The sequence below is a fragment of the Caretta caretta genome, chromosome 1, assembly GCF_965140235.1.
Source record: "Caretta caretta isolate rCarCar2 chromosome 1, rCarCar1.hap1, whole genome shotgun sequence".
Classification (NCBI taxonomy): domain Eukaryota; kingdom Metazoa; phylum Chordata; order Testudines; family Cheloniidae; genus Caretta; species Caretta caretta.
In genome coordinates, this window is record NC_134206.1 from 56,056,593 (window position 1) to 56,078,075 (window position 21,483).

A 21,483-nucleotide genomic window follows, 5' to 3' on the forward strand; every position below is an offset into this window, starting at 1 on the left:
GGCTGCAGCCCAGGAAGAATGCATGGATGCCCTCAGTCCAAGAGGTAACACGTGCCCACGAGAAATGAGAACTACACCTATGTCTTTGGAACGAGAGTCATGCTTGTCACCAAAGGGAGTGGAGTGGAGTCCAACACCAGAACTTCCTCTCATCTAATTCACTTTATTTGTACTACACAACCAGTAAGCCTTACCGCGGGGGTCATAATTATGTATCTAGAGCATTTTATTAAATGAAAAGTTGCCAGAAGAAATCAGTGCTAACCTGGTGGCACCTACCAACCCTGATTTACCATATAGTACAACCCTATAACAGTGTAGCCCTTGGCACAAAATCCAGTAGCAATAAGGAAACTTCTGTCAATGTACAGGCATGGAGACTAGTTAAGGTGGAACAATTGCTTCCAATCTACTCAGGCTGATGCTGGCACTTCTTATAAACATTATTGCTTTGGCAACATCCTGCTGGGGACATGCTCCAGGACAAAGCTACCAGCAGGTGCTTGCACACATCAAGAAGCTGAAAATCAATTTCAGTGCCAAAAAGCCAGTGCTATCCTGGCCCAGAAAGTCACGGAACACCCAACAGCCACTCTCTGACACTAGAACATTTAAATAAGGGTTTAAAATAATGTAATCAAATAGTATAAACCAGATGACCTTGCACAGGAGGGGATGCGGGAAGATGTACCTGATCACAGAGAGAGAGGGCGCTAGATGGAACCCTGTAGTACTTTGTGGAGGGCCCTGCAAAATCTTGTACAAGTCCCAGAAAGGGTTTCAGAATATGTCTACACAGCAATAAAAAAAACAAACCCAGGGCAGCACATTTCAGAGCCCAGGTCAACTGACTTGGGCTTGCAGGGCTTGCACGGCAGGGCTAAAAATCACAGTGTAGACTTTCCCGCTCAGGCTGCAGCCCAAGCTCTGACACCCTCCCGCCCTTACTGGGTTTCAGAGCCAAGGCTCCAGCCCAACCCACCATGAACAGCTACACTGCTAGTTTTTAGCCCCGCAGGGCAAGTCTGAGTCAGTTGACCTAGCCTCTGCAACTCGCTGCTGTGGGTCTTTTTTTGCAGTGTAGCCATACCCTCAGTATAGACACATTTTTCTTAATACAAGTTGAAAAGTCCCACTGGCCAGGTACCTATTTGCTCTGAGCTAGACAGCTGGACTCAGGCACTTCCCAGGGTAAGTTATGCAAATTGTTGCCACAGGGTGTCAGACTGCTGTTCACAGTGGAGCTTTGTTGCATCACCTGCAGCATTTTCTCTGGTGCCACAGGAGCACCTGCTTTGGGAGGCTCAATGAGCCAAATGCAGGCCTTCAAATAGCTATTTCAGCACTGCAAGTTCTAAAATCCACAGATCGCACCACTGCAGGGACAATGATTTACATTGACACACAACTGGTAAATAGCTGAAGCAGTAAACACTCTAAAAGCCTGATCTCGAGCCCAGTGAAGTCTGTAGAAAGCCTTTCATTATTAATGTTAATGAGCTTTGGATTGGGCCCGAATATTGGGTGTGTTTTAAAAATCTAGGCTGGCCGTTTACAGTGGCTACTTCAAAGGTGGCAGGTTTGTATTATTTTTGGTGGTGCCCAGAACCCACCCCTGCCCAAACTCTGCCTCCCCCAAACTCCGCCCCCCTCGCCCAAGGCTCTGGGAGGGAGTTTGGGTGGGGGAGGTCTGGGGTGCAGGCCCTAGGCTGGGGCAGGGGATTGGGGTGCAAGGTGCAGGTTCTGGGAGGGAGTTTGGGGATGGGAGTGGGTGCAGTGGGAGGAGGTGCAGGGGTGTGGGGTGTGGCTGCAGATGAGGGGTTTGGGGTGTGGGAGGGGGGCTCAGGGTGAGAGTAGGAGTGTGGGGGGTGAGGGCTCTGGGACTGGGGGGTTTGGGGTGTTAGAGAGGCTCAGAGCTGGGACAGAGGGTTGGAGTGCAGGGGGATGAGGGCTCTGAATGAGACTGGGGATAAGGTGTTTGGGGTGCTGGAGGGGCTCAGGGCTAGGGTAGAGGGTTGAGGATGCGTGTGTCGGGGGGTGAAAGCTCTGGTTGGGGGTGTGGGCTCTGGGGTGGGGCAGGGCTGGGGATGAGTATGGGGTGCAGGCAGGCTGCTCCGGGACAGGGGCCAGAGAGGAGGACTCCCCCCAGCCCTTTCCCTGCCAGCAGCAGCAGCGCTGGGGGAGGAGCCCCCCTTTCCCGCCCCCTGAGCAGCACACTCACCCCCACCACTGTCACTGCATGTGCTCCTAGGGCCCCTCTCAGGTCCAGGAATCTCCCTCGCCCCCCCCCCCCCCGTGGTGGGGGCCAGGGGGTGCTGCGTGCGCCTCCTCCTCTCCTGCTGCGCCTCACTGGGGGTGAGAGATGGGGGTCCTGTGCTGGTGGGGGGTCCCGCCGGAAAAGGGAAGGGTCTGAGGTGGAAAGGCAGGGTCAGTCAGTCTGCCCTGACAATGAAGTGGGGGGGGGCACTAGGACCTGGAGGCAGCATGGAGCTGCTCGGAAGAGGCCGAGGCAGGGATGTTCTGCTGCGGGGCCCGGGTAGGTGCGTGGGGGTAGCAAGCAGGGGCCGGCAGAGGTGCCGCGTGTGGGGGACACCCGGCCCCAAATATTGGTGGAGCTGCGCCCCTGGGCTCTGAATATTGCTGGTGCCAAGGCACCACGTGGAGATACAACTCGCCGCCCCTGGGCTAGTTAATATAAAAACTGGTCCTGACGCTCTGCTACACAGATTAACTCACCAAAGCCCACTCCTGAAACGGGCCGAACATTCCCAACACAGCATGCTGGAACAGGCTCTGAGCAAACAGTGACTCGCCTCGCATAAGTCAGACCTGCCCTCACTGCAGCAGCTGGGCAGAGGTAACCCAGCCAAATGATGCTATTTGAGTAAGCAGGGAAAGTTTAACCACCTACGACTGAATCCTGAACAACTCACTCACTATACTATAGCAATGAGCCACACCAGGCTGTCCGTTAGCAGGCTACCTGTGCATGCCATGGGTGTGCCCGCCTCATGCCTTCGGCAACCCACTGCCCTACTAATGCACATCTGATGACATTATTGCGCTATCCTTTTAAATTGTTTTCTTTAAAAAAAAATACCAATGCCTTAAAACATTATGTCTCCTTGCATGCTGAAAAGTAGCTCCTAGTAAAAGGCTCCGCCAAACTAGGCTGGAGAAGGATATAAATATAATTTCTCCCTTCTAATCGGAACATACTGAGTGTGAGTTCATTTTCTCTCACTCTCTCATTCTCTCTCTCTCTAGCCCTAGTTCAGAGAAGACTCTCTGAACTCTTTGGACCCTTGTCCCTCCTCCTGCCCCCCATTCTCCGGATCCTGGCTGACACTTCCTCAGCAATTTGTTGCCACGCAATCCCTTTATAACTCATATTTTACTGTAGAATCATAGAATCATAGAATATAAGGGTTGGAAGGGACCCCAGAAGGTCATCTAGTCCAACCCCCTGCTCGAAGCAGGACCAAATCCCAGTTAAATCATCCCAGCCAGGGCTTTGTCAAGCCTGACCTTAAAAACCTCTAAGGAAGGAGATTCTACCACCTCCCTAGGTAACGCATTCCAACGCATTCTGCCTGTACAAATGGTGGTCCTGATTCTGCAATGCACAAAGCCTGGACAATCCCATGTGCCTGTGCAGGGCCCCACTGAAGTCAGTGGGGCTCTATGAAGGTGTAGGGATCTGCCTGCACATTGTAAATTGCAGGATCTGAGCCTTTCCGAATATTGAGCATTTCCGAATTTAGCTTTTCACTGGAATGTGGATTACAGGTTACCAGGGGATGAGCTGCTGAAAGGGAAGCCTGGTACTATGAGGACAGGGTAGTTTAAAATTGTCAGGTCTCACTCCCCTACCCCAAACCCTCCCTTTTCAGCCCCCATCTGAGGCTTCTTTTATTTTCTTTGTTTCCTCCATTAATGTATTCCTTCCACCTGTTTTCTCTATACCTCTGAAGAGTCTGTTATTCCAATAAATGGCTGGAGTAAAGAACCTGAGTCAAACTGGCTTGCCTGCCACTGTTTGCATCTCCAGTGTGTGCAGTGACTTCGCTAAAAGTGTTGAACAAGTGCAGCAGTGTCCAATCCCATTTGTTTAATATCCTCTGGTGAAATAAACACACCTATGGAGAAGGTTCTCCAGGAATCAACAGACATGGACAAGTTAATTTCCTTTTTCCTTTTGTTTGCAAAGTATATCTTAATTAAATAGCCATTTTGTTCCATGGGTTTTGTTCTTAATTTATTTGTATCTTGCTGTAGTATCTGTCAACTTGTTTAAGCAAAAATAAAAAGACAACATTTATTAAAGAGAAAGAGCATTACAGTGAAGGAGAGAAGACAAGAGGTCTTTCACTGGCTTCTACAGGTGTGTAGAATACTGCAACAACAGTTTTTGCTAGTACTCAAATTTGTTAATGAATTGACCACACTAGCAACCCTCTTCTGTTTATTTTCTACAATGCTTTTCTGTTCCTTTCCACACGTTTGTGCAATCTCAAGCTTTCCTGGCACCCATAGTATCAGAAAGCAAATGGCGAAGTCTTGTCTGTGAGGAATCACAAAAAACAAATTGTAAACAAGTACTCACTCCAGAATTGCTCATGCTCTCCTCATCTAATCAGGGAACACAAAAAGCACCACATGACTTATCTGACCAGTTACAACCAATCAACACAATTCAATAGTGTGATGGGGTGTGTCAATGCCGCACTGGGCAAGCAGGGGTTAACCAGTCACTTTGGACCCAAGAGGCCACGCCCTCTTGCCTCTGCTGCACATGCTCCAGTTGGAGGGAGTAGATAAAAGGGAACATCTCACTCTAGTCCTGGCTGCTGGAGGAGGAAGATGGATGTGCATTGCTGGCTCCTGCTGAGGTACCGCCAGCCTTCCAGATTACAGAATCAAGTCTCCCTGACTAGATTACGAGGGATTCCTATCTATGGAGGCTGATTGAGATGTCAAGCCTCTGCCTGGGAGGACAAGCCCAAAGTGGTCTTAGAGGTAGGAAGTGACCAAGGGAATATATGGGGAGCTGATACTTGAATCTTAAAGAGGGAGACTGCAGGCTTCACAGGGCCCTGGGTCAGAACCTGGTGGAGCAGGGTGGGCTCGGCACTGACAAGTGGCTATTACTGCAAGAGACCCCAGCTATAGACTAGTTAGTCTGTCCCCTTCCACCTGGGGGCTGAAGCCCTGTTTGTGATTGTTTGCCACAGCCAGGAGGCTCAGGAGCTATAGACGGTTTGTCTGTTCAGTCCCTCCCTGTGGGCCAGAGCCCCTGATTGTTTGTCTGGCCCAGCTGAGAGTCCTGATGACTGTGTGGTGGAGTGTATCAACGCCACACTGGGCAAGCCGGGGCACCCACCCTCCAATGGATGCACGGAGCCCCATGACAAATAGTAAATTTTAAAGATATGCTGAAAACTGTTTACAACCTAGGTTAAAAAACTTGTGAAACAATTCATTAAATAGTGTTGAACAACAGATGTTAGAGGATAACATGCTCTGCTGGTGGATGGTCCACAAGCAGAAAAAGAGGCTAAATTGACTGGATTCATGATTCAGTATAAATTATTCATTGAGCACTACTCTTTTCAGTGCTCTATAAAATAAAATCTGTCCAATTTCCTCTGTGTCACACTATCATTTCCATTTGCTTTCCCGGGGGGGTGTATTGGACAAAACAATGACATCAAAGCACTTTCTAGTAATTAAAAAGGAATGCATGCTCACAAGTTAAGCCATAGGATTTCCCTCCTGCCCCAAACAGCTGGAACCTGGTTTCCATTATTGCTTTTATTATAAACCAACAGGTTTTGCAGCTCTTCTCTCACACCCCCGCCCTACAGTGTTGCAATGAGTCATTCAGATCACCAGTTTCTCAACACTTAAAGTACTTGTTTCATCTTCTTCATTTGAACCAAAATATCCAGGCAGGTCAATCATCCATTGCTCCGATTCTGTTAAGCCAAAAGAATTATTGTAAAAGGCAAATTCAGGGTCTGTGGGGAAGCTCTGGCATTTGTCTTTTCTGTACTGGAGAGGGCTTAGAGCACTGCCTTGCTGGTAATTATCTTTCAGAGTTGAGATGGGTTCTTTCCTCAAAGCCCCTCGATAGTTTGGCAAAGGGCCCCTCCTACTTCTGTTTGGCTCTGGTTTGTCAGCTCCTGCTACTTGGCCTGCAGGCTGACGGTCACTGATCAGATCCGGCCTCCTCACTGGAGGACCCCCTTTGTGCCGGTATTTTGTGCCATAGCTCAGTGGTTCACCAGTTAACAGAGTGCAAGGAGACTGGTCAAACTTTTCAGAACTTGGATCAGCATCTTTAGATGTCGGCCGGGACTTGTCTACCAGTGCCTGACCCCAAGTTCTGGTCCTGGAGCTATAAAGAGGAATCTGCCGTGAGGTAAGAGTGGACATGCTCCGTTCCCTATAGGGCCTGACCTTTTTAGTTTCATGGAAACTGGCTGTTCTTCTGAACTGTGGGTTTCTGTGATAGCCTCTCTCCAATGGCTCCCCTTTGTTATCTTGGTATTTCAGGTGAGCTCGTCTAATGAGGGTCTGACTAGGGCTTGTTACAGGATTGGCCTGTGACAGTACAGAGTCCACCCTAGAATTAGATTTTTCCCTAGGGAATTTGAGATGATTGACTGGCTGATCCAGAAATGGAGATTTGATCCTGAATTTGTGTGCAGCAGCCTCCTCCTGGTTTTCTGTGCCCAGGGGAAGCACAGCTGTGGCATCGATAACGGTGTCAGTCAGAGGCGTCTGAGATACATGATACACCTTTGTGGTTTCAGTCAGGCCTTTCTTCTTCATCTCTTTCAGCTGTTGCTGTGCAAGGCGATAGCTGAAAATTGGAGGGATTATTTTTTGAGCATTTGACTGAAAACTGTCACTGACAGAGGCGTCGTCGTCTTGAGCAAACTGAAGGCTCTTCCTGCAGGTCAAAGGTATGTTAACAGGCTCTCCAGCATGCGCTGGAGGTGCTTCGCTGCCCTCGGAAAAGCTCCCCCGTTGCTTGCCGGCTTGACAGATGTTTTCTTCATCCGAGTTTTTGTGGAAGCTGGGTGAATGGACAGAGTTACGGCGCACAGAGGTGCTGCACTTCTGAGCTCTGCAGAGCTTCCTCCACAGGGTGATGAGAACAGTGGCTAGGATTATGAACAAGCACAAGGAGATGCCAGTGATGGTGACTACGTTATTAGCTTTCTGGTCCTCTTGGTGCTGTACAGAAGGAGGGGGTGTAGGCTTTATAACTGTAACAAAGAGTGAACACATTCTGTTATCAACGTTGCATTTTCACTGGACATTTGGAGTTTTAGATAAGATACTTTACAATTAAGAAAAAGAATCAATGAATAAAATACATTAAATTGTCTATTTGCCAGCATGTCCCTTGCTCACATCTGTCTTCAGATAAAAGCGGATAAACTTTGGTTTGCGGCAGCAAATCCACCTACTTTATATTGAGGGCGCTGCAGACTTGCCTACCTTTTAAACTTCATTTGCTTACCTACCTTTGCTAGTCTCACCTCTTTTCATGATGCCAGAAGAATATTTTATACACCTGGCCCTAATGTTAGGTTTGAGTTTCACAAATCCAGTGAGAAGCTTTTTGCAAGAGTTGGCAGGGTTTCTATGAAAGGAGCAACCTCATAGAGGCAGTGTGACCAACTGGAGGGGATGTCAGGCTCTGCCATTGGTCTGCTAGCTGACCTTGGGCAAGTCACATCACTACCCGTGCCTCAGTTTCCTCATCAGTAAAACAGTGATAAAGATACTTGCCCTTTTTGGAATAGCACTTGGAAATCTACAGATGAAAAGTGCTATCCAGGAGTTAACAATTTGCTACTGGAATTGATATATTAGGTCAGCCTAGTGGCTGATTTTAGGGTTTGTGAAAGGTATTTGTTCCCCTCGTGCCAGGCAGATCCCCAATGTGAAAGGTAAGTGGCTTGACAGCCCTGAGGTCTGGAGAGAAGATGGACAGCATAAGCAGTGGCAGCACAAGTTTCCCCACCTTGCCCTGAGAATGTTTCTCAGACTCTCACCCAGCGTTTCACCTCTGAGTCAGACAACTGAGTATTCTCCATGCCCGTTCAGTTCTGGGCTAAGAAGGGGTCTTGGGTTTTTTGGTATTGATATTTGTCTGTTATGAACTGGAGATGGACTTTCAAGAGAAATCCTGGTAACAATACTTTGCACAGCTATAGTGAGGTTCTCAAAGCATTTTACAAACATTAATTAGGCCTCACAGCACACCTGGACAAGTATTATACCCATGTTACCAAAGAATAAACCAAGGTGCAGAGAGATTGATTTGCTGGTGACTTTGGGCAAAATCACTCAGAGAACCCCAAAATCCTGGCTCTGAATCTACTTTTCTAGCCATTAGACAATACTCCTTTTCTAGTTTCTATCTAGCTTAGCTTTCTATTTAGTGCCTGTTATCATGGTGTTCAAACACTAATTTCTTATAGGCCACTAAACAGTTTTCTGATGGTAATGTTCAATTGTTACTGCCCAGACCTGGACAGAAATCAGTTATCTAAAAGTGAAAGGCTCAGGTATCCCTTTACCAGTCCCTCACCCCATCCAGTGTCTACTCTACACATTTACATGTATGTTATGGAGTGTCCACCATATAAATTCCCAGAATGCTTTTCAGTGTTCCACAATGACTGCTCAACTAACTGCAGTGTACATGCAGAATTCATAGCTGCAGTCACCAAACCACATGTGTACTCCCGAATTCAGGAAAACACTTTTTCCTTCCCATGGCCTTGTAAAATGCCACCTGGATAATTAGCTTGTTATTTATACCATATTTTTGGCTCAACAGATCCATAAGGAATGCACCTGCAGTGTGGCATGGTCACTAATTCAGGAAGTCTAGCAGTTCATTTTAATAATAACTTGTACATTCATTTCCAGATGTAAAGTCAAAAAAGCTGTACTCAGTTGGTCACTAGAGGCTCACTGTCTAAGTAGCACTACAAAATTCTTAGTCACACGGTGGGAGGTGTGGGGAAAGATGCCATCAGAAGAGAGCCAAATTCTGGTCTTGTTTAAGTGTGACTGTGGCTGTGATTGAAACCCCTGGAGTTACTCCAGATTTATACCAGTGGAAAAGAGAAGAATATGGATCTGAATGTTTTAGTTGTTTTTTTGCTTCTCTCCTCACTTTCTTTTCTCACTGCTGTTTGTTGATCTTTTCTATTTATTTCTGCTTCCCCTCTTCAGCCCTTCCACCAGGGTTCCAACCCTCTGTGCTGGCTTCTGTTACACTTGCTCCATCTACTGGACTAACGAATACAAATACAATAATGCTGAAACAGACTCTCCTAGATGGACCAGAGTCACAGCAGAGGATGGCCTGACACTATTATTTACAGAACAAGGTCAGCAGTACCCAGAGCTGGAGCACAATGTGAAAACATCTTTTAAATTCTACACAAGATTAAATAATTCAGGCATAATTCTGTAGTGGCACAAATCTGATTTTGGAGCAGGAAGATCAGAAAACAGGTGTAAAGGTAATTTGGCAGGGACACAGTAAGCTAGTATAACTTGCATAGCTGAGACATTCTGTGGGTATACAAAATGGGTGCACATTGATTTATGCACGGAGGGGAAGAGTGTAGCAGGAACAATGTTTCAATGTTGATAAATGCAAAGTAATACACACTGGAAAACATAATCCCAACTATACATATAAAATGATGGGGTCTAAATTAGCAGTTACCACTCAAGAAAGATCTTGGAGTCATTGTGGATAGTTCTCTGAAGACATCCACTCAATGTGCAGCAGCAGTCAAAAAAGCGAACAGAATGTTGGGAATCATTCAGAAAGGGATAGATAATAAGACAGAAAATATCTTGTTGCCTCTATATAAATCCATGGTACCCCCACATCTTGAATACTGTGTGCAGATGTGGTCGCCCCATCTCAAAAAAGATATATTGGAATTGGAAAAGGTTCAGAAAAGGGCAACAAAAATGATTAGAGGTCTGAAACGGCTACCACATGAGGAGAGATTAATAAGACTGGGACTTTTCAGCTTGGAAAAGAGACAACTAAGGGGAGGGGGGGGGAACATGATAGAGGTCTACAAAATCATGACTTGTGTGGAAAAAGTAAATAAGGAATTGTTATTTACTCCTTCTCATAACACAAGAACTAGGAGTCCCCAAATGAAATTAATAGGCAGCAGGTTTAAAACAAACAAGAGGAAGTATTTCTTCACACAACGCACAGTCAACCTGTGGAACTCCTTGCCAGAGGATATTGTGAAAGCCAAGACTATAACAGGGTTCAAAAAAGAGGTCCATCAATGGCTATTGTCCAGGATGGACAGGGATGGTGTCCCTAGCCTTAGCCTAGACTTAGCGTCTGACGCTGTCAGGTACCATATGGCGTGCTCTCTCTATATATATCTATATATGGCTATACATACAGTTAATATATTCTCAATCTGTTCCACACAAACTTCGTTTTATCATATTTGAAATAAATTTTCATTATTGGCAGTATATATATTTTTCATATATATTTTGAAATACATTAAAAATCTCTCTCCTCTGTTCAGAAGCTAGTGATAAAGCTGGACTGTCTGTGTGACTCTTTACTGGCTTCCTTTGCCTGAGCAACTGTGACAGACTGAGCCAGCCCAGATTGATCCCTATTGTGACCAGTGACCTCTCCCGCAATACTCAACACCAATACTCCCTTCCTTGTTGGCAGATGTGATGCCAACGTGGAATCCACCTTCATGGTATGAGTGTCCCTGGACCAGCCATTCTGCCTGTATCTCTCTATCCGCAGCGCAAACACAGATGGACAGTACTGCATAGGTTTTCCTCAGCCAGTTGGTGGAATTTACTCCAGGGATCCTGGCCACAATGTAGTCAATGGGAGTTTTCCATTGACCTGAATGTGGCCAGGATTTCATCCCCAGTGACTAAGAAGTCACAAGAACTGGTTTAAATGCTTTAGTTTCTCAAACCTATTATAATATGCATTTTGTTTTTTTCCAGAGAAAGCAGACGCATGTCAAAGAGAAAAGCTATAAAGAAAGCAGGACCACATACTAGAACATTCCTCTAGAGAGCACAGCGAAGTCTCTTTCGGTGTCCCAACACAGCCTGGTTTTGCTGGCAGCGATGTAAGACATTCTCTGTGTCGCTCACGGACACCATCCCCACAGGTCACGCTGCAAGGACTCCAGGGCTGCCACAGGCTCCATGTTTCTGTGGATACGTGAGATCACAGCAATGAGGAATGCAGCCAGACTCATTTCATCTTACAGCAAAGCTTTCAACTATCCCTCCTTTATATAAAAACTGATCAACCCCAACTCTGCAATTATAACCCTGTAAAGTAAATAGCTAGCGGGGCCTGCGCCTGCTCCCATCAGAGTCAGGGGCAATGCTTCCATCACCTCCCATGGCAGCAGGACTGCACTCCTACTCTGTTAACTAAGGCCAGCAGGATATGCCTTGTACAACAGCAAATAGAAATGAATCCACAAGTCTTTCTAACGACTTAGAAGTTTAGGCATTTATAGGGTCCAGTTCCTACCTTGTGTACACTAGTTTTACATTAGCATAGCTATTGATTTCAGCGGGGTTACCCCTGATTTATACTGCTGGGAGAGGAGTCCGAGGCCCAAAGGGACTATTGAAAAAGCAGTGTTGGTTTCTCTCCTGTTATCTTCATAACACACAAATTATGTTATTGAACCACTAGTTTAACAGTTTTTTAGAAGTCCTAATCTTTTATTGTTTGAGGGGGCACTCAATAAGGAGTTTTAGGATGAAAATTTAAGTTTTTTTTTTTAAGGGGGCAAGGTTCAAGGAAGAATGCATTTTCATTATTTTAAATGTAATGAAAGCAGTTTTTTGTTTGAATTTCAGTATCCTCTTGCTGTGTTCATAACTCAAACTTTACAGCCCTGAGAATCCAGAAGCTGAAAGTGACCATACCTGCCAACTTTTGAATGCTATAAATAACATTAGGAAAGAAAAATACAACACCCTTAAACGCTAATAAAATTCATTAGTCCTGGTGTGATTTTTTTGGAGAGACAGAACAATGTGTGATAGATATCTTAGGATTGTTCCCATTAAATATTATTAGGAACTGATTTGAAATGGACCAGAAATAAAACCATTAAACTGACTATTTTCATTATTTAGGAGGAGTAAAATGCACAAAGTAAAACCACATAAATGATGGGAAAGTAAATTAGGGTTTTCTTAATTCTCTGTAATAATTCTGGTGTTGCTATTACTAATACAGGTCATGAAATTTAGTTTTAATTACATGATTCTTAACCTTATAGTGTCCCTATGACTCTTGCTTTAACCCCTGATTCATGAACTGTTTACACAAATCTAAAGAATGTGGTTGTATGATAGAGATGGAGGTTATGGTACATTAGGTGTAGTATTGTTCATGCTGTGTTATTACTTGCAAAGGACCAAAGGGGAAAATGCAACTGTATTTAAACATGAGGCTTTTAACTGCTTTGGGCCTCATCCTGCAAATACTTGCAAACATGCCAACATCAGTAAATGTACACAGGTGAGTAGTCCTATTGAACTCAGGGATTACTTACATGCTTGAAGTTACTCACATGCATAAATGATTGCAACATTGGAGCCTTAGGTTATCAGCTTACTCTCTTTTATATGCCTCTGTGACAAGTGTGTCATGCATGTGTGGGATACACCTTGGTTTTACCCCTGTTAATCTCATTCAGTTATAGGACCAGCTACTGCAAGATGTTGAGCTCCCTAATTGCTGTTCACTTTAGTAGGAGATGAGGGTCAGATCACATGATCAGGCTCAGCGACTAAATAAAATACACACAATTTAAATCAAAGATATTTTCTAATTTCAGGCCCTCTCCTGTAAGGTATCAATTCTCCTCATCTCTGCAATGATTTCAGTAGGAGCCGAGAGCGCACAACTCCTTACAGAAGACACTTGGGTCTGAATCCACAAAAGGACCAGGGTATTGCAATGCTGCACTTCACAACACTCTACTTTTAGGCACCTAGAAAATCACAGGAAGGACAAGGTAATCTGAAAAACCTGAGTTAAGTGCTCAGGTTCCCCATACAATGAACTGGGAGAGACAGGTTTCAGAGTGGTAGCCATGTTAGTCTGTATCAGCAAAAACAATGAGTCCTTGTGGCACCTTAGAGTCTAACTAATTTATTTGGGCCTAAGCTGTTGTGGGCTAAAACCCTCTTCATCAGATGCATAGAGTGAAAAATACAGAGGAAGGTATAAACACACAGCACATGAAAAGATGGGAGTTGCCTTACCAAGTTTAGGGGGGGTGGGGGGGGTCAGTGCTAACGAGCCAATTCATTTAATGTGGAAGTGGGCTATTCTCAAATGTTGACAAGAAGGGGTGAATAACAAGGGAGGAAAAATCACTTTTGTAGTACTAATGAGGCAAATGTAATCAAGGTGGCCCATTTAAAACAGTTGACAAGAAGGTGTGAGTATCAGCAGGGGGAAATTAATTTTTGTAGTGACAGACACCTTAGAATGCAATCCGCAAAAGCCAGCCTGCGAGACAAGGAGCTGCCTACAGTAGCTAATGGGGAAATGCTGACAAGATGGATGTTTCCTAAACCCCTCCCCTCTCATGGAGTTAGATGCCTAATTCCAGGCTGTAGCGAGGCACCTATCTGTGCTGGCGATTCCCAACCAGGAACCTCTCTCCTGGAGTCAGGTGGGTTTGGTGTCTAAGCTGCTTCTTGCCAGAATGAGTGAGGTGCCTGCCTCATGCCACATAAGATGGCTGGAAGAGGTGGTGATACTGGTGCCACCCACCTTGCTGTTTTAGCCCCATGGTGAGAGCACTCACCTGGGATGTGGAAGACACAGGTTCAATTCTCCCTCTGCCTGAGGAGGAGAACGCTTTTGAACAGAGGTCTCCCTCCCTCCATCTCTTGGGAGCCTTCTCTAACGACTGAGCTAGGGGATATTCTGATATCAGGCCCCCTCCATCTCCCCTGCTGAAGCTCCTCCGTTGTATATAAAAGCTTAGCATTGGGCCAGAGACAGAATGAGTCTAGAGTCTTGTGGATAGGGCACCCACCTGGGGAGGGGGAACCCCCAAAATCCAGCCCCCCTCCTCCAAAGACTAATCATTTATCCAAAGTGGAACAGCTTCAAGAGGAGAGATTGAGGGAGCCCCCCATAAGACTGTCCCATAGATCAGTGGTTAGAGTACTCTCGTGGGAGACCTCCGTGCAAATCATTTCTTCCACACAGGCAGAGAGGAATTGAACTTGTCTCCCATAGCCAGGCTGAGCGTTCTAACAAGCAGGGGTGAAAGTAAGTCTAGGGACTTACCAGTACGGGTCTAGGCTGGGGCCGGCTCTGGCCCCTGGAAGGGGCGGGGCTGGGGGAGGTCAGAGCCAGCCCCGGCTCATCCCATACCAGCAAGTGCCTCCCTCCCCCTCCCTGGGGTAACAATAGCAGCCGGGGGCTCTGGCAGTGGTTTAAAGGGCCCAGGGCGGTAGTGGTGGCCAGAACCCTGGGCCCTTTAAATAGTCTCCAGAGCCCCTGCCACCGCTTCCCCAGGGCTCCGGGGACAGGGCTCTGGCTGCCGCTACCGCCCTGGGCCCTTTAAATCGCCGCCCCAGCCCCGCCGCCACTACCCCAGGGCTCCGGCAGCGGGGCTCTGGCAGCAATTTCAAGGGCCGGGGGCTCCAGCTGCTGCTGGGAGCTGCAGGCCCTTTAAATTGCGCCTGGGGAAGCCGATCCACCCCGGTACGGCACACCGGCTCTTGCCAGTACACCGTATTGGGGCGTACCGGCTTCCTTTCACCTCTGGCTAAAAGTTACAAGGTGGGGAGGCAATGGCACCACCACCTTCTCCAGCCAGATTTTGAATGGGACCTGTCTACCAGATGGGGCCTTATGAGTGAGAGCGCTGGAGGAACACCCATCTTTCCCCCAGATTATGAATCGCTCCGGGGCTTAGACATGAGATAGGTGTACACGCACCTAGAGTGGGGCAGCAGTACACGTGACCAGAGGTAGAAACTTAGGTGGTAGGGAACTTTTACAGCAGAAATTTAGGTGCCAAGTGAGTTAGGCACCTACAGGTTAGGGGGCAGCCTAGTGGGTGTTTCGTGAATCGCAGTGAAGCCTAAAAGCAGGGCGTAGGCACCTAAGTCTGGGGTTCAGGCTCCTAGGTACCTTTGTGGCTCTGGGCCTAAGCACCTTGCAGGTTTGGAGCTCACAATAATCAAAAAGTCTCTCATGGGAGGAAATTACCCAGCTTCTGTGAAAGATAATAGTTTTAAGCTTCGAATCTTTCCTTACAATCTACTAGAATTACAAAAAACAAAGGAAAAAAGAAAGTAAAGCACAACTTATTTTTCTCCATGGACACAATCATTAAGACAAATGGATCTAAAGAGCCAGGGGAAAATCTTTACTACAGAAGAAGACACAGACTGTAAACTAACTGTTAAATGTGAATTTTTAATGTAAAATTGGGGAGCCTATCAACATGCAGGTGTTTAACTGATGAGTTAGACAATTTGAAACACATTGGCAATTCGGGAGTCATGAAAAACAAACACAAGTGAGTGACTGTTTTAATTGTTTTGTGTAGCATCTCTCTCCAATTGTGTGTTTCATTCTCAACTTGCAATGGGACGCTATAATATAGCATGTTATCCAACAGAACAATCAACTCAGATTAATTTTCCCACCCAAAATGACCCCTCTAAAAATTCCACATTCAGTGCTCTTGCAAAGTTATTGCAAGAAGTTAAGGGCTGTCCATATTAGTACATCACATCAGATGTATAAAAAACTTATCTGGAATATGGAGAGTAAGGACCTGCTCCTTCTCTTATTGATGTAAATGGGAACAGGAGACTTGTAAAGCAGGCATAGTTTTGTAGTAATGGAGCAGTCTTGCACATAAGATCTCTTTTCTAATACTGTCATAACTGGTTACTTTGAATTAATCTGCAAATTCTATTTTTATCCCAATTAAAACCACATCAGCTAAATGTGTCAGATATGGATTCAGGCTATAAAACTAGATGGTTCTCAGATCTTCCTAGGGATTAGAATACTCACAGAATAAGGGGGTCTGATTAATATAATCTTACTTACTCAGGGACCTGGTGGAATAAATTTAGATGGAACTTTACCCGTGTCTCATCCTTTTCCTACATACTGCTCTTCTGCTCCCTTCCCTTGGTAACTACTGCCCCTTCTTATGGTGGCTCTGCCCCGTTCCCTTTCACCCTTCTTTGGTAGCAGCTGTACTCTCAAGGTGCTACTAACCACCTTCTCCTTACCCCTTTGTATTGCTCACTAAGAACACTAGGGATCAAAATTGAGCCCTGATGTAAGAAAGCACAACTCTCATTGGATTTAATGGGAATTGCATGCAGGCTGAACTTATCCTCAGGTATAACTAAGTGTAATGGGGTGAAATTAAGACCAGAAAGGTCAAGAAAACCTTCCCAATTATGAGTGCTATTGATACTATTTTTGATTATTTTTAGTAGAGTAAAGCCCAGAAACTTCAAATGGGATCAGGACTAGAACATGGAATATTCTCTCAAGCAAATTGGTGAAAGCCTTGTTGCTTGGGACATTTTAAAAGAGTACTGGACAAAACACAGGAGAACATAGTGAAGAGAACAAACTTCCAGCGACCCAGGTAATGCATACACTGGCCTAACAGGAATTTTGTATCTCACACTTCTATGGTATAGAACCAAACTAGATAGATTAGTTGGATGATTTTACTAAAATCAACAGAGAAGCAGTTAACTTTTGACATTTAAGGTGCTATCATTAAGCTTCAGAGTTAGCACCCCATTGAGATGAATAGTCAGAGTGGCTACACCCATCTGAGCTATTGTCTCACGGCCCCTCTCTCTGCAGGTTTAGGAAAACTGCACAACATTGGTTCACATTTAAAAGGTTTATTTCACAACCTTAGACGGGATAGACTTTTTTTAAACAAACGCTGACATTGTTTAAAAATGGATGGGTCTGAGATGAGAGTACTGGAATGGCATTTTGGTCTGTTCAGGGTTACCTAGAGATCTGTATTTACTACTCAGAGGATGTACGAGGAACTCCCTCTTCACAGGCATCACTAATGCACTTGGGTGCCATAGCATAAGAGATGCATTCTGTACCTTTCCACCCATAATGCAGCACAAGGTGACCTAATCTCCTTGGTATGGGGTCCAGGATCTCAAAGCCAGATCTGTGCTCAAACTGCCCATTGGGCCAGAATCACAAAAGGATAATAGGTTACTCTATTTCTTCTTCTACATCTTACAAAAGAAAAATATTAACACGTCTGTCTTTATTTCACAAATGCAGTCTGTCATGGGATCAAGGTCTTTAGACACAACACAATCCCAAGCCAGGCTGAAGCACAGCCAGATCATTCAGGAGAGGGGCTTCATGACAAAGTTCTGACTAGGAATGCCACTCCAGCCCATGCAGAAGCAGCAAAGATTTCCATCTTTGTACTGTCTTCAGATGGCTGCACCCTTCACAGAATAACTTGTGCATCTAGAATGCTGCCATGGGCCTTTGAAGTCCTGCAGACACTGCCACAAAGTCAGATGTCCTGCAGTCTAATTAATTTGAAGTTGACATTTTATTTACAGTTACGTGGTATAGGGTTGCTTTTATCTGCTCTGTACAAGTAACTTGTCAGTCACTTACATAAATCCTTTCTTCACATGTGTAGCCTGATTCTTTCTGCTGGAGCTCATAAATACATTACTATAGTGAAAGCAAAGGCTACAAAGCAAATTGCAGGGAGTCATAACAAAGTGAATCCCACAAAATAAAACAGAAATAATGGGCACTGGAATGTATCTGTCTGACTCGATACTTATATAGACCACAGAACTGTAGCATCCAAGCACCTAGGTAGGGGAAAGAAATATAAATAATCTTTCTCCTTCTTCTAGCTATAGAAGAATTGCCTTGATTAATGTATGAATTTTTTAAATGTTTTGTGTGTGTCAGACACGGAGTAATGAGGGAAACTGAAGTTGATGAGATGAGTTTTCCATGCAGTGAGCGTAGAAGTAATTTTCAGGCTATACACTGGTAACTGAAAAGTTAGTAGTTTTACTTCATTCTGTTTTGTAGGTTTTAAAACAGCATAGCAGCACAAATGTAATTAAGCCACAGACAGTATAGCATCTCCTTACTTTATGAAGGACTGAAATTATAAAGCTCGTGTTAATTTTAGAGACTGTCAATCTATGAGGAGCTCTAAAATTCCAGTTTTGTCACTTCAACACACAAGAGAAGACAGAGGAAACATTTGTTCAAGAGACTGTTAAAATTAGGGATGGGCCAGAATCGGAAGCTCTTATCTAAAACACTTTGAATTTTGTGGGAGTGACAATTGGTTATACCCCTGGATTTGAATCTGACCTATGAATTTGATTCCAGGTCAGGTCCAAAACTAGAACGATCTCATTTTCACATTGTGGACTAGGGTCAACAGAAACTGCACAATAGCTCATGAGAATGGAGTGGCGTCTGTCCCTGGGTTATCCTTGAACATAAACCACCCTCAAAACCCCATCCCCATCTAAACACCACCTCCTTAGCCAGTCTCTAGTTACAACTGCCCTCCATGAATCAGTAGTGATTTTGACACTCACCTCTCCCCTCCATGATACTGTGAGCACTACCAAACCTGGGATGCCAATCTACCATTCCCAACTGAAAGACTGCCAAAGAAACCTATGAGCTATGCACCCAGGAGAGAGTTCTTCCATTATGGCCAAATCCTGATCACATTAGCAAAACTCCCAGTAATTTCAAATGGGCGCGAAATTGGCCCCTAGCCACTATAGCAGTTTCTCATGTAATTCTTTGCGATTACCAGATTTTAGTTCCTATTGGGACTAGATATCCAGATAATCCACTGGCATGGCAGGTTTGGACTTGTGGTTAGAGTACCTCTAATGTAGTGGTGACATTAAACCATTGCAGTACCACCTGTTATCAACTATCCTGGTGTATCTGTTCACACACAAACTAAATTTTATTCCATCAGCAGTTAATCATGACTTATTTTGTCTGGTGCTATGAGACTCAAAAAGCTACAACTTCATCAATCCAGGTTATCATCCTTATTGACAATATAGAAGGATGGTCATTTTCCTACAGGGTTTCTAATTAAAGACAGAAAATATCAATACAAACCTATATTCCTTCGGATCACCATACATTCCTTAACTCTTGGGGGCGATTGGCTTTGGCTTGAAATGTCAAAAAGTTCAAAGCAATATTTATTTTTCCCCATGTCAAACAAAGTGCAGTTAAATTCTGTTCTGTTGCTCCCTGGGCGTAGGACATTTTCATCTAGCCACATCGTTCTTTCACCAGGACGTCTGAGAGCTTCCTTATACACAGCAACCTTCCCATTGATGGCCATGCATGGAGGGGAGACAATAAACACCAGAATGGACGACTTGCACATCACTTCTGGTGCCACCACTAGCTTGTATCCAAATTTGTGGATGAGGTCTATGGGCCCTGTTGAGGTGATGACTGAGTTGGTCTCTAATGATTTCAGTAACACAGTGACATACATGTCTTGATCAATAGGTGGGCAGTCAAACTCAACCCACTGGGATCCAGAGAGAAAGATTCCTTTGGTAGTTCGCATTCCCAATGCCTCATCAGAGCTTAATCTTCCTAGTTCATAAAGGCTGTTGGTGAATATCACGTCCAACGAAACCACTCTCTCATTCATAGCACACAGTTGTTTGTTCGTGAAAAGTCCAACCTGAAGGAAACTCCTGAGCGCCTCAGAGGTCCTGTTCAAGTCAATGTGAAATACAGGCCATTCCACACTTAGGAGGGTGCTCCCACCCCTCCAGTGAATTTCAGTGCCATTATCAATCTCAGAGATCATTCTGAACCAATAGTCCCCAGCACTCTTGAAATAGAAACATTCAAACCCTACCATTCCCTGTAACTGGCTTGGTGGAAGCTGTTTTTTTGCAATCGTCTGGTTGGTGCTGGCATCCAGCAGTAGGATGGATACATTCTTTGCTGTCACATTACCATTGACAAAGTACTGAAAATCAACAGACACTGTGTCGTTACTTAAGGCTACATGACGTGGTCGCTCCAAGAGGAGATATTCCATTTCACCAAGAACTGAAAGAAAAGAGTTTCACAAAATTGTTAATAAGCAAAAAGAAAAGTGAATACCACACATTTCATTAATATTATGGACAATTAGCTGCTTTAAGAAGTGGTGCCCAATCCTTTCAAAGCAAATGAATCAATTTAGTCGAGTAAGACCTTGGCTATACCAACTGGCGCTCACCCCTTTCCATTCATGCAGAGCTGTGGTTTGGAGCAAGTCAAGCTCCATCAGAAATAACAGTGTGCACAACGGGAAGAGCAGAGAACATCAGTCACACAAGCCTGAAGTATCAGAGCAGGTGATGTCTAGCAGCAATTGGAAACCACTGCTTTACAATTAATAACCATTTTATTTATAAAGCTTAATTACAGGACAACCTTACAGAAAAGATCCCTTAAAAATTCATATCTTAGTTATGAAGGCCTTTTGTAGTTCCCAACTTTAAAATCTATCAAGCAAAAGTAATTTGAGGTCCCACTTCTGAATTATCCTTCTTTATCTTTTATTCAAAATCAAGATCTCTCCCAGCTTCACAATGTCCTGCTGCTGTTCCACTTACTTTTACTATAATGAAAAAAAATAGAATTGGAGTTTCTAAAAGCAGAAGTGTAGAAAATACCACCCAAGTTATACAAATTAACAATACTATATGATGCTTTTTGAAGCCACTTTTCATACTGCTAGTTTACAAATCTTTCATAGAATCATAGAAGTGTAGCGTTGGAAGGGACCTCAAGAAGTCTTCTAGTCCAGTCCCCTGCACTCAAGGCAGGACTAAGAATTATCTAGACCATCCTGACAGGTGTTTGTCTAACCTGCTCTTAAAAACTTCCAATGACAGAGATTCCACAACCACCCTAGGCAATTTATTCCAGTGCTTAACTCCCCTGACATTTAGGAAGTTTTTCCTAATGTCCAACCTAAACCTCTCTTGCTGCAATTTAAGCCCCTTGCTTCTTGTCCTATCCTCAGAGGTTAAGAACAACAATTTTTCTCCCTCCTCCTTGTGAAAAACCTTTCATGTATTTGAAAGCTGTTATCATGGCCCCCCTCAATCTTCTCCAGACTGAACAAACCCAGTTTTTTCAATCCACCCTCATAGGTCAGGTTTTCTAGACCTTTAATCATTTATAATTAATCATTAATCCTCTGGATTTTCTGTAATTTTTCCACATCTTTCCTGAAATGTGACACCCAGAACTGTACACAATACTCCAGTTGAGGCCTTATCAGTGGGGAGAAGAGCAGAAGAATT

General features: G+C 44.6%; 1 protein-coding gene across 3 annotated transcripts in view; it reads right to left on the reverse strand.

Moving 5' to 3' along the window:
- Nucleotides 1-4,096: 4,096 nt before the first annotated feature.
- The window catches only part of THSD1 (thrombospondin type 1 domain containing 1), a 31,646-nt gene continuing 14,259 nt past the window's right edge, over nt 4,097-21,483 (reverse strand). For all 3 annotated transcript variants that reach the window (XM_075128235.1, XM_048848691.2, XM_048848684.2), the window contains 3 exons: nt 19,274-20,236; nt 11,113-11,271; nt 4,097-7,277 (listed from right to left, as the gene is read on the reverse strand). In XM_075128235.1, the coding sequence (XP_074984336.1) occupies nt 5,884-7,277; nt 11,113-11,271; nt 19,274-20,236 (2,516 nt within the window). In that variant the 3' untranslated portion in view covers nt 4,097-5,883. The remainder of the gene's footprint in view (nt 7,278-11,112; nt 11,272-19,273; nt 20,237-21,483) is intronic.